We start from the raw sequence: 13,708 nt of genomic DNA, 5'->3' as shown, positions 1-13,708 counted from the left end.
ATTTGTATGTTGTCTTTGATCATCAATAATATTTATTTGAAAGTAAAAATTGCCTGAAGTACCATAGTAGATGACGGCAGAAAAAGACCTGCACGGTCCATCCAGTCTGCCCAACAAGATAAATTCATATGTGCTGCTTACCTTGATTTGTATCTGCCATTTTCAGGGCACAGACTGTAGAAATCTGCCCATCACTAGCCCCGCCTCCCAACCACCAGCCCCGCCTCCCACCACCGGCTCTGCCACCCAATCTCGGCTACGCTTCTGAAGATCCATTCCTTCTGAACAGGATTCCTTTATGTTTATCCCACCCATGTTTGAATTCCATTACCGTTTTCATCTCCGCTACCTCCCGCTGGAGGGCATTCCAAGTATCCACCACTCTCTCTGTGGAAAAATACTTCCTGACATTTTTCTTGAGTCTGCCCCCCTTCAATCTCATTTCATGTCCTCTAGTTCTACTGCCTTCCCATCTCCAGAAAAGGTTCATTTGCGGATTAATACCTTTCAAATATTTGAACATCTGTATCATATCACCCCTGTTTCTCCTTTCCTCCAGGGTATACATGTTCAGATCAGCAAGTCTCTCCTCATACGTCTTGTAACGCAAATCCCTTACCATTCTCGTAGCTTTTCTTTGTACCGCTTCAGTTCTTTTTACATCCTTAGCAAGATACGGCCTCCAAAACTGAACACAATACTGCAGATGGGACCTCACCAATGACTTATACAGGGGCATTAAAACCTCTTATGAGGGGCATTAAAACCTGATTATTGGAAGGTGGCATGTGCAATGCAAATTTTTTAAAAAGGTTCCAGGTGTGATATGGGAAATTACCTGGCAAAATAGTGGAAAGTATTATAAAGAATAAAATTACCGAACTCATAGACAAACATGGCTTATTGAGACAGCCAAATGGATTCAACCAAGGGAAGTCTTGCCATACTAATTTGCTTCATTTCTTTGACGGCGTCAAACATCATGTGGATAAAGGTTAGCCAGTTGATATACTATATCTAGAGTTTCACAAGGCTTTTGACAAAGTCCCTCTTGAGACTCGAGAAAATTAAAAAGTCATGGGATAGGAGGTGATTTTCTGTTGTGGATTAGGAACTGGTTAATGCATAGAAAACAAATGGGGGATGGGTTAATTTGCCATTGCTCTTAGTGGAGTAGGGTGAATGATGGAGTGCTGCAGGGATCTATACTGGGATCGATGCTATTTAACATTTATAAATGATACTAGAAATGGGAACGATAAGTGAAGTGATTAAGGGGGTCTTTTACTATGCCACGGTAGTGTTTTAACTCGTGGTAGAAGTCAGCTGCTGGTAAACGCTGAGACGCCCATAGGAATATAAGATTTTAAACACAAAACAAGCCAATTTAAACAGTACTTGTGCTTGGATGGGAAGCCAACAGAGGAGAGACCTGATCAACACTTTCCTTATGAAAAATGAGTCTTACTGTGCTATTATAATTTCTTTTCAGGAGGGCAACAAAAATCCCTAAATATAGTGAATTGGAATAATCCAGTTGAGATATACTAAAGCCTAAACTAGCACTGCAAACTGACTTTCATGACAATAAGGACAAAGAATCCTCAGTTGTTTTAGTTTTAAAAGCATTTACTATGTAGATAGTTTATTTGGACTTCACAGGTTAAGTTTTTGATGGCTGGAGTCCATGAGAAGAGTACAAGATTGAGATTATGACCTCAACAACCTAACCAGACATCATGTCAAAATGCTGCTTTTATAATACTATACACTGTACATGTGATTAGTAACCACTATTTTAACATTGCTTTTATAATAATTGCATTATCAGTCACATAGATGAGACTAGCTCAGTGAAGATTATGTTCTGCAAAAATGCTCAAAACAAAATTGGTAAATATTATCACCAGTTTATCAGTGGCCCTTGTTGCCAAAATTGCTGAACACATGCACCTGTTTTTATCAAGGTGTGTTCCTCTGAGGTGTTGGCGTCAAGTTTCTAAGTAGAGGTATGCATGGGAACATAATCTGGTCTCCATCCCCTCCTGTCCCCATTCACTTTGATCTATCCCCTCCTGTACCTGTGGTAGTAATGACATTTTTGTCCCCATCCCCGCAGTTTTCTGTGGGTTTCCTGTTGTCCCCCTTCCACACCTCCACATGTGCAGCACCTTTCCCTCTTTTTCTCGCAGCCCTTCTCCATAGCACCTCTTCCATCAAATCTGACTTCTTTGCCAGTCGCTGCAGCGATAACACACTGCCTGGGCTGAATGGGAGCCTTTGCTCTGCTGAATCCTGCCCACACGTAAACGAGAAGTTACATCAACTTTGAGCAGGGACTGTCTTTTCATGTATAGTGTACAGTGCTGCATATGCCTTGTAGTGCTATAGAAGTGATAAGTAGTAGTAGTAGAGAGGCAGGATGCACCAGAGGAAGGCTCCAAGTTGGAGCAAGCAGTGTATTATGGCAGTCACTGCCGGCAAAGAAGTCAGGTTTGAGGGGGAGGGCGAGGTACTGTATCTGTGGTAAGAGAGACATGCACATTAAAAAAAAAAAAAAGTCTGTGTGCCAGCCCTGCAATAAAGCGGTTGAGAATCGCTGGTTTAGACAGTAAGAGGCAAGATGGAGCTAGTCACTACACACACGTATATGTGTGTGTATATATAAGAAATACTTTTCGTTTTCTAACTATATTTTTATTATGGCTTTTTAGAATGTAAAGTTTGATTATCCTATATTATGTTGTTTTCTCTTTTGCTTAAGATTTTAAAACAATCTGCACACTTCTGTACGTTTATCATTCAATAATAATTTTATCCCCTTTTTTTATACATAGTTTAAAATATATTTTATGTGATTTATTTTAAATACGTCTTTTCAGTTTAGGTATGGCTCCGTTCCTTTATATAGATCCCTGTTGACTAAGCTGCGCTATAGGTGCACTAGCATTTTTAGCACGCACTAATGCTAGAGACACCCATAGGAATATGTGGGTGTCTCTAATGTTTAGTGTGCGCTAAAAATGGTAGCGCACCTTAGTAAACGGGTTCCCTAGGCTTTTATTTTAACATCAGCATGTCCTTTAATCTCTTTGTCAATCAAGCAAATGCAGCAATTTTACTTATATAAAAGCATCTTTTACAAAGTACCATTGTTTTATTGATATTTGCAAACTGCAATCTGTGTCATGTAAAAAAAAAAGTCATTTTTCTTTGTTTGTTTTTTACCCATTTCCCTTTGGTCTTGCTTTGTTCTATACTGTTCGTTAAAGCCTAATTCTGATGTCACTACCATTTTAGTTAAGCAGAACTAACAGCAGACCAATACACATGGGAAGTAGTAGCAAGAATTTTAAAATTCTTGCTACTATTTCCAACATGTGTTGATCTGCTGTCTGTTCTGCTATGCTTGCATCGCAGATCTTCTGCCTGTCTTGTTTTTGTCTTTGCCACCATTTTAGTGGTAACCACACATTGCTATTGACACTGTCTAGCTTTTCTTCTCCCTTACCATTTTCTCGGGGTTTTGACTTACACTTAGCATTTCTTTCTCTTTTTTTTTCATGCAGACACAGAGCTTGTTCGGTTATTAGCATCAGTCTGTATGCAGGTGGACAAGGAGAAGTGTAAGCAGAAGGGCAAATCTCCTCTACCTCGTACCAAAAGCAAGCAATCATTAAATATTCCTGTACCACCAGATGACAAGGGAGGCTTGAAGGTATGCTTGAGTTTGATATGTATGCTATATTTATGTAAGCTTTTCCAAAGTTTCTTTTGGATTACACGTATAAAATCTAGAACAGACCTTTTATATTCTAAAGCTTTGTGTTAATTGGAAGTCATATCTAAAATTCCTATTCTATCTACAGATGGTATTCTTAGAGTATGTATGGATTTTTATATATTTGATTATTTATATAATCATGCATACACAAGGAAATATATGTATTTGTTTTTACTTGTGTTTGTGTGTGTGTGTATATAGATAGATATAGATAACATATATATACACACTTACTGTATATATGTGTGTATATGTGCGTGTGTACTGATAGCCTGCAGCGGTCAGTGATTTTTAAGCCATTAACATTTGCAGGCAAATTTAAGCCCGGATGCTGGGTCATCTGGGGTCAGGCATCAGCCTGGAAGTTATGCAGGTGCTGGCTGATATTCATTCTCTCCTGCCCACTTAAATTATACTGATTCTCCGAGGACAGGCAGGCTTATCTATTCTCACAAGTGGGTGACGCCGACCCACGTCGCCTGGTCCGGAACTTATAACAAGTATAAGTAGAGCTTTGTGGAGCACGAGACAGGCTCCACCGTGCATGCTCAAGTGCCTTCCCACCTGCCGTGAGACGGGCATGTTTTTTTACCGTCTCCTCGCAATGCTCGGTCCTAAAGAGCTTTTTTGTATCTTTTGGCATTATTTTTTTTCATCTAAAATTGTGTTCCCAGTTGTGGAACTCCTTTTTTTTTTTTTTTTTGTCTTTTCCTATATATGTTTAGTTTATTTGCCCTATTGAAGTTTCCTTTCTTTTTCATTGTTGTTGGCCGCTTTTAGGCCTTGACTTCGGCCAGGAATTTTCCCTTCGTTTTTTTTTGCCGTGCCTTTGCCTCTTTTTCAGGTACCATTGCTTCGTTTAACCCATTAGTGCCCAATGTTCCCATATGGCTTATTATGGGAACATTGGGTACTAATCGGTTAATTTAGTCAAGGAAGCTTTTCCTTCCATGTCCACGAAGGTTCCCAGTGGCTTTAAGTGCTGTACTTGGTGCAGTGAGACAGTCTCTGGGAAGGACACCCATTCTTGGTGTCTTTAGCGTCTTGGGCCCGACCATAGCCCCACTAACTGTGTTCTATGTCTTTGCATGAAGAAGAGTACCCAGATTTCCAGAAAGGGTCAATGAGAGAAGAGTTTTGGAGCCAAGCCTAGTTCATTGGCGTCGGAGGTGTCTGCATCGACTTTGAGTGTCACACCGGCATCAGGAATGTCGGTAAGCATGGCTGCTGCTAGAACCTTTGACACTTGGAGCAGTGAAGCATCGAGTGGGTCTCCACCTGCCTCCTGCTGTGCAGGGTCCCTGGGACTGTCCATTGTTGGACCCAACCCCGAGGTGACGTGTGGATTCAACATCATCCTTGTCAGCACTGAGGAGCCTCGGTGACACGCTTTGGGCGAAGGCTAAGAAGCATTATCATCCATTGCCCTTGACACATGGTGCTGGGAGCTCCGGGACGTTGAAGGATTTGGCACCCAAGAAGCGTCAACACCAGGAGGATTGCTCTCCCTCTATACAGTAGGTGCTGAAGCGTCAGTCTCCCAGCAACCAAGACCCAGCTCCCACATTGACCATGGCAGTTCTGCAACCTGTGTCTGAACCGGCACCCCATCTTTTCCCAGTGTCGGCTCTCGATGAGTGCATCCGGACCTTGCTCCCTGAGTTGCTGGATGACCTAATGCAGTGGTGTGCATCAGCAGCGGGAGGTGCTTGCACATACCCTGCCTTAAGTTGCAACTCCGCTTGGCTCTCAGCCTGTGGTGCGGCTTCCGACACCAGTGCCTCATACGGCTCTGGTGTCGACTGCCACCAAGCCGACACTCCCTCAGCGTCGGTGGAGGAAGCTTAGCCGGAGTCGAGGTGGGAACCGACTATTCGACACCATTCTCGACGTGGCCACGTTTCGCCCTCAGGCAGCGTCAGGAGTAAAACTACAAATTAAAACAATAAAAAAACCCAATAAAAACAGATATCAAGTGGTTTTTAAACACGATTAGAGGGCATGTAGTTCGTTTTGGAATGATATACACTCTAAGAAATTTAGAGACTTGTGACGTGGTATTACTGATGCTATAGATAGGTAATTAAGATTAATATATTTGTTTTCTTACTCACTGAACTTTACAAAGGAGTAATAACTGGGATATTATGAACATTAAGTAGGTTCAGATGTTCCTACTGTTGTCAATTGTTTGAGTTATTACAGACGATATAAGGGTCAGCCCCCTAGGTTTTTGAACAGATGATCTGTGAATGTAGTTCATTTCTGTTTAGATGGTTTGACTATGGTGAGCTGGATATAGTAGAAGGATTGATTCATATATTCTTTTTTCAGGAGGTTTTTATACTTTTATGGGATAAATTTACACAACCTTTTTTTTTAGGTATGTATACACTCTATTGGAAAATACATGCATGCTAAACTGAGTATATATTAAACTCACCTCTCCTTGTATATGTTTTGATTTTTAATTTGTTTTCTATTGATTTCTATGGATTTATAATTATCTTTTAATGATTTGTTTCCTTTTTAGTGAGATTTATATATAATAAGTTTAACACATGATATTGTTTTTAAGTTTAATTTAATATTCATTTCGAAGTCATATTAAAAATGTTAAGCTTTTTGTGTTTATTATATTTGTATGCAAAATATACATGTTGATTTTATGTCATTTGTCATTTTATAGAATAAAATATTAAGATATATTTTTTATGCTCAATTTATTATGTATATGTATAAATATGACTTGATATATATGTTTTTATTGTTTTAATTTGTAGTTTTACCCCTGACTCAGCCTGAGGGCGAAACGTGGCCACGTCGGGTATTGTTTTACTTACCTCTGGGTTTTGTTATAATAAACTTTGTTGTTATTCTTATCAGATATTTTCATCAGTCTGCTTTTGTGGTTTTTTTACTTACTATTGTAAGCAGATTTTTGCCTTTTTTGTTTTTTTTATCTGAAAATTATGACGGCCTTGCTAGCAGCTATTTACTTATATAATCAAAAGGTGGTCCTCAAAATTTCAATTCAGGCTCCAAATAAAGCAACTTGGAACAAGGAACACACCATCATAGTTAAAAAAAAAAAAAAAAAAAAAAAAACCATAAAAACCAGTCCTTCACTCTTCATATAGTTCAGTATAAACTCAGTAATGTTTACTATTACATTTTCAAAAAGGTATGCTTTTAGAAAAGGCTATCACAGTGCAAAACAGAACAGTTACTTAAGAACATAAGAGTAGCCATACTGGTTCAGACCAATGGTCCATCTAGCCCAGTATCCTGTTTTCCAAACAGTGGTCAAGCCAGGTCAATGAACAGTCTCTGTGAATATACAGTATTAGCAGTGCACTTGGCTCAGTCATGCTGAAACTTCAAAACAGCCACCTTTAATGTTAGTGCCAAAAAAAGGTTTTGTACATCCAATTCTCAAAGAGATTTGTAAATCCAATTCCTGGCAGGGATTCGCTGATGTGCTGCATCAGGGGAAGTATTCCACTCTTCCGTAGTTACTGTGACTCATGAAATGGCTGCGGGGAAACATGACGCTGAGATTTAAAACCTTAATGTCACATATCTTCCTTACACTTTACCATTCATCTGAATGCCAATCAAAAATATGCTGCCCACTCAATCATGTTATATAAGATGAGGCTCAATATTTAGCTTCTATTGCCTAAGGCATCTCCGAATGTCCCTGCAACACTCTGAAAAATATAACTGCTCCAAAACAAAACTGCTGAGAATTTCCTAGAAGCCTTGGACTACACACATGTTGATGAACAGACAACTACAGTGTCAGAACTGGTTGATATTTGGATTACACACCTGAGACCTTAGAGAAAATGGCATCACTAAAAAAGGTCTTATTCCCCACTCACAAACACCAACCTTGGTTTTCTCCAGAGCTTTGGACGCTTCAATGTGAAGGACAGAAACTGGAAAGGAGATGGTGTAAATCTCGCCAGGATGAGAACAGGCTGAACTGTAGGAAACGCATGACAAAGTACCACCAAGCCTTAACAGCATCCAAAAAACAATATTTCTCTCGATGCATCGTACAGGTTGATAATTCAACCAAGCACCTGTTCAGCATTCTGAACAGTCTACTGCAAACCCCTACAACAGAACCAGTCTGCCCAGTCAAAACTGAACTGCAATGATTTTGCTGCATACTTTGCAGTCTGGGTGGAACTGCCTGTAAATCCTGGTGGAGTCTTAAATTTGTTGACAATCAGTTAACCAAGAGTGCACAAACTCACCCCTCCTGACAGACATATAGGACTCTTAATCCAATAATGGAGACGGACCTTGACACAATTTTAAGACCTTTGACCAGCTACCTGCTCCCTTGACCCCTGCTCATCAGAGATAGTGCAGCAAGCAAGCAAGGGCCTCATAGAAAGCACCACAAAAATCGTGATCACCTCTTTCTAAAGGGCAACTACCAACAACATTAAAAAGGGCAGTGGGTGCATCCTTTGCTAAAGAAGAAAGAACAGCCTTGACCAGGACAAACTTGAAAGTTATCGGCCAGTATTTAACATCCCATTTCTAGGAAAACTTATATAACAACCTGTGTTCAACTCAGTGATTGGCTAGAAGAGAGAAACTGGATAGATCCATGTCAGTCTGGATTCAGATCTGGTTATGAAACAGAAATGGTCCTTGTATCTCCTACTAGATAATATTCACAGAAACCGAGACAGGGGATTCGCTTCAGTGTTAGTTCTGCTAGATTTCTCAGCAGCTTTTGACACTGTGGATTATGATTGATATGCTATCATGACTGGCAGAAACAGGTATCAATGGAACAGTACTTGCATGGTTCAGATCCTATCTATCAGGCAGGCAACAATCCATAATGTTTGACAGCACCTCATCATTGTATGCAAAACCAGAAACCATGTTAAATCCAATACAATCAAAATCATGTGCAAAAATATAAATAAATTATTTAATTACTAGTAAAAAAAGGCCCGTTTCTGAGACCAATGAAACGGGCGCTAGCATGGTTTTCATCGTGAGAGTGTGTGTGTGAGAGAGACTGAGTGAATGTGCGAGTGTGTGTGACAGAGTGAGGCTGTGTGTGTGAGAATGAGTGTGTGTGTAAGAATGTGAGTGTGCGTTTGATATATGTAGACTTTGTGTGTGAGTGATTGAGGGAGAGAGTGAGTGTGTGTGTTTGAAAGAGTGTGTGTGTTTCTGTGTATGTGTGAGTGTTTTAAGCAGGTGGTGCATTCCCCTCCCCCTACTGTGCCGCTGTTCTTTCCCCTCCTCTCACCGCCCCAGTCACCCTCCAAGTTCCAGGCCACCCTCCCCCCCCCCTCAGAGTGAGTGTATGTGTTTGAAAGAGTGTGTGTGTGTATGTGTGAGTGTTTTAAGCAGGGGGCGCATTCCCCTTCCCGTTCTGTGCTCCTCTTCCTCCCCCTGTGTTCACCGTCGACATTCCAGTCTGCTGTCCCTCCCCCAAGCCCCCCCTCTTCATCCCAAGCCCTCCTCCCTCTTTTCTGTGCTGCCTCCCAGGCAGTGCATGCAGCATTCATGCATTGATTTGTTTGCTGTGCTGCTGCTCCTCTCTCCTCTTTCTGTCTCCGTAGGAGCGCAGGTACCAGGAAGTTGTTTTGAAGTTCGTGTTCCTGTGCTCCCGGGCCAGTGAGAGATGAGTGGCTGCAGCGCAGACAGCCAATGGCTGAAGGCTGTCTGTGTTTTTTTTTTTTTTTTGTTAAGATTAGCGGCGATCTTTGAGGGGGGAGGGTGGATATGTGAAACGGCAACCTCGGGGGAGGGTGGGCTTGAGAGAGGAAGCTGCGAACTCGGGGGGGGGGGGTTGTGTTTGAAAGAGGCGACCTTTGGGGGGGGGGGAATGGGGGAAGCAGCGACCTCGCTTGCGGGTGTTTGGAGAGTGGAAGAGTCGAACTGAATAGGCGACCTTGGGGGGGGGGAGGTGCGTACTTGTTTTGAAGCCTCCAAAAGTCCCTAGCAACGTGTGTGTTCGATGTGTGCTCGTCCCTCGCGTCCAACTTGATGACGTTGAGGGCGGAGCGATGCGATTGGTTGAGTGTCATTGCTCCGCCCTCGACGTCATCACGTTTGACGCGTGGGCGGGGCAGACACAAAGCGATCTCACCCCCTTCACTTTTAGAATGTTGGGTAAGTGAGGCTTCATTAGAACGTTGGAGGTGCGTTTTATATAGAGAGATTGTGTGCTCAGTTTTTTTGATGTATATACAGAGACTCAGGAATTGAGATGTAAAACACCTTGTATACATCATAGCACGCCATGCCTCCTCCTAATAAAAAACTAAGTAAGGTTTTGCTTTTAAGTGCAGCAGTTATATGCACATATTATACTATTACTTAGCTTGAGCAGTAGATTTCAGTCCAATTGTTTGACGTGCATACAGTATCCAATCTTGCTTCCTGGTCAATGCAATACTTTTCTAGTGTAGCTTGTTTCACATCACAAAATTAAAACAAAAAATAAAAAAAAGTCTCTCAAGTTCCCTACATGGGCCATGTTTCGCCAGCAAAGCGGCGTCTTCAGGGGAACAAAAGATGCAGCAGCTTTGGGAGGAGCCCTCTCCAAATCAGTCTAAGTCCTGTGACACATTCATCTCGCTCCCCTCCTTGGAAAGCGGATTGCGGTGTCCCCCAGGGCTTGCCACGCTCACCAATGCTATTCAACCTGATGATGGTCCCTCTTGTATGAGCACTATCCAATCAAGATTTCAACCCTTTTATATATGTTGATGATGTATCAGTCTACATCCCTTTCAAATAGAATCAATGAAATCACGACCAGAATAATGGATGGCATAAACACAATGGAATCATGGGTTGCAGCGTTCAAGTTCAAACTTAACAAAGAAAAATCTCAATGCCTGATAATCACACCACCACACAATGCCGATCACTTCTCAAACTTAACCATCAGGGGCACATCCCTTCCGGTCACCGACAATCTAAAAATCTTAGGAGTCACCTTTTACCACAACCTATCATTCGATAAATTTCAAACACCACAAAGAAAATGTTCCAAACCATGTGGAAATTAAAACGCATAAAAACTACTTCACAAATAATGTATTCTGCTTACTAGTCCAAACCATGGTCGTCTCACATGCCAATTACTACAACGGAATCTATGCCATATGCAAGGAACAGTTGTTAAAGAAAATGCAAACAGCACAAAATATAACTGCAAGACTGATATTCGGAATAAACCGATTTGAAAGCGTAAAACCACTGCTCCAAAACCTATGCTGGCTACCCATCAAATCACATAAATCATTCAAGATATGTTCACTGGCCTACAGAATAATATTCGGCCAAGCACTGAAATACATGTCAAACCTAGTTGAATTACCTAACCTATATGTAAGGCAATCAAGGGAGCAAGAACCTACCTCACACTGCACTTTCCTAAGTGCCAAGGACTAAAATACAAATCGTCATACTCAACCAGCTTCACTTACATCTGCCTCATGATTTGGAACACAATACTAAAAGCATTAAAATGCACGAATGACTACACAACCTTCCATAAACACCTGAAAGCCCACTTCTTCAGAAAGTTCTTGTTCGACGAACCCATGCAGTCGACCTGAACAGCAACCAAAACACCTTGCTGCTTGACCACTAACTGATCATGAACTAAGCTCTCGACTACTCCAAACAACATTGTAACTTGTCTGTCCAAAGTAAACTGTAAGCCACATTGAACCGACATCTAGATTGTAAAATGTGGGGTACAAATGCAGAAATAAATAAATAAATAAAAATAACTCCTGTTGGAGTTAAAAAGCACTCTTTGATGCCTTCTTCCTAACTCCTAGAGGATAACCTCTATCATAAAACTTCTCATATAAGTCCTCTACCTTCAGCTTATATTTGGCATCAGTGCCACATGTTTAGCGATATCAGAAAACTTGCAGAAAAGGGAATGCTAGCATGAAGATGATAGAAGTGCATGCTTTTGAAGTTCAACAGTTAACTTCTATATGTAGCCTTAGAACAAATGGTAGTGGAAAAGTGCCTCAATATTGCACAAATTGTTCTAAAGCTGCAGATGATCTGAGCCACAAAAACTATCTTCTATAAAACAGAACCAGCATTGTTTGTTTAGAAAATACTCAGATGAATAAACCCATTTTTCTTCAAAAGCAGCCACAAATAAATTGCCCCCCCCTTAAGGGCAAAAGCAGCACCCAGGGCTGGTCTTAGCAATTGTGGGGCCCTATGCAGACCGATTTGGTGGGGCCCTACCAGTGGCGTAGCCACAGGTGGGCCTGGGTGGGCCGGGGCCCATCCACTTAGGGCTCAGGCCCACCCAACAGCAGCACATATTTAGTGCTAGCTAGTGGGGATCCCAAGCTTCGCCAGCTGAAGACCTTCCCCTGATGGTGCTGAGAACACTGCTTTCCACTTCAGCAGTCTAAGCTTCATAAGCTGTTGATACTGGCCTCATCGCATTGGAGGAGAACACTTGGTGCCCACCCACTTCTTGACAAGGCCCACCCAAAATTTGCTGTCTGGCTACGCCCCTGGGCCTTACCATAGCTTCGCTCCACGCCCTCTCCACCCCCATTGACAAGATTATTAAAAAATTATTTATGAAATTTCAAATAAAGACAAAATAAGCAAAACTTGTACATTCGAGTTCCACTCCAGTGATTCTGAGATTTGAAGACTGAGCCAATAAACCAACCAAAGGAGATCCCTCTGCATGACCCCAACTCCCTTCATTTCTTTGTGGTTGCTGTTGTGGGGGTTCATGATTAAAAGTGATTTGGAGTCAGTCAGGAGAGATCAAATACTTTGTACAAATTTTAGGAACCCTTTCTGATCTCAGTGCCCCCAATATTAAGGATAATATTTAATTTTCATACATTGAGACTTAGACTTTGATGATTATAATGTGTGTTCTTCTGTTCCAACCCCCTCCCCCCCCCCCTTAGTAAGTACTAGTAGTACTGACTCTTAAGTTCTGTCTTTTAATCTTGACTCTCAGGAGGTCTGTTCTGCTGAAGTGATGCTGCCAGGCTGGAACTGTCTTCCATGGTCTGCCCTTGAGGAAGGAAGTTACATAAGGGGGTGAGCTGCGCGGCAGACAAATTCCGGCATCAGCAGACCAGGCAGGCGGGGCATCATCAGGAGGACAGACAAATGTGCCACTGCCTGCCACAGCTGCCTGCAGTGCTTGGCGTATCGGCAGAGAAGAGATATGCACAGCAGGCAGTGCAGCAGACATTATGGCAGCACTGCAGCAGGAGTGAGGTGAGGTGGCAAGGCTGCGGTAGCCATCGGCGGGCCAGGGAACCTGGTTTGCAGCAGCTGCCACAGAACTTGATACGCGCAGAGAGTCAGACGAGACGGCAGAGGGACGCGACCAGCTGCGGGGTCCCTGTGAGCACAAGGCCCTGTTCGGTTGCCCCTGTCGTCCCTGCCTAAGACCGGCCCTGGCATCACAACCCCAGATATCTGTTGGTAAAATTTACAGTTGAACAAAAAAAAATTCTGCCCAGAGCAATCTCATTTAATTTGATCAAAAATTCCATAGGCACCATTTGAGGTTGTACAGATCTATTTGAGAATTGGATATACAAAAATACTTTTGGCATTGAAATTGAAGATTTGTTGTTTTGAAGTTTCAAAGATAAGAGAAAACAAAAAAACGTCCATACGAAAATGTAAGCAAACTAAACCTGGATTGGAAGATGTCAAATGTCGAGATGACCAAATGTTGCAAAATAAATTCTTTTAATGGGTAAAGAACATGTAGATACAAATCCCAGACAGAGAAATTCAACACAGGCTGTGTTTCGCTGGAGAGCATTCATCAGGAGAATGTTGGTACATAACAGAAAAGCCAAAAGACATAATGATAAATATGTAATAAATACATAAATATTTGCA

The 13,708-nt window shown here is 41.8% G+C and overlaps 1 protein-coding gene across 1 annotated transcript in view; it reads left to right on the top strand.

Annotated features, from left to right (window-relative positions):
* ANKS6 (ankyrin repeat and sterile alpha motif domain containing 6) overlaps positions 1–13,708 on the top strand; it is a 204,779-nt gene that overhangs the window by 86,238 nt on the left and 104,833 nt on the right. Inside the window, exon 6 of the mRNA XM_030205050.1 lies at positions 3,570–3,718. Within this exon, the coding sequence (XP_030060910.1) occupies positions 3,570–3,718 (149 nt within the window). The remainder of the gene's footprint in view (positions 1–3,569; positions 3,719–13,708) is intronic.

The sequence above is a fragment of the Microcaecilia unicolor genome, chromosome 1 (assembly GCF_901765095.1).
Source record: "Microcaecilia unicolor chromosome 1, aMicUni1.1, whole genome shotgun sequence".
Classification (NCBI taxonomy): Eukaryota; Metazoa; Chordata; class Amphibia; order Gymnophiona; family Siphonopidae; genus Microcaecilia; species Microcaecilia unicolor.
The sequence above is the reverse complement of the archived record's forward strand: the minus strand, read 5'-3'. Positions and strand labels throughout refer to the sequence as shown.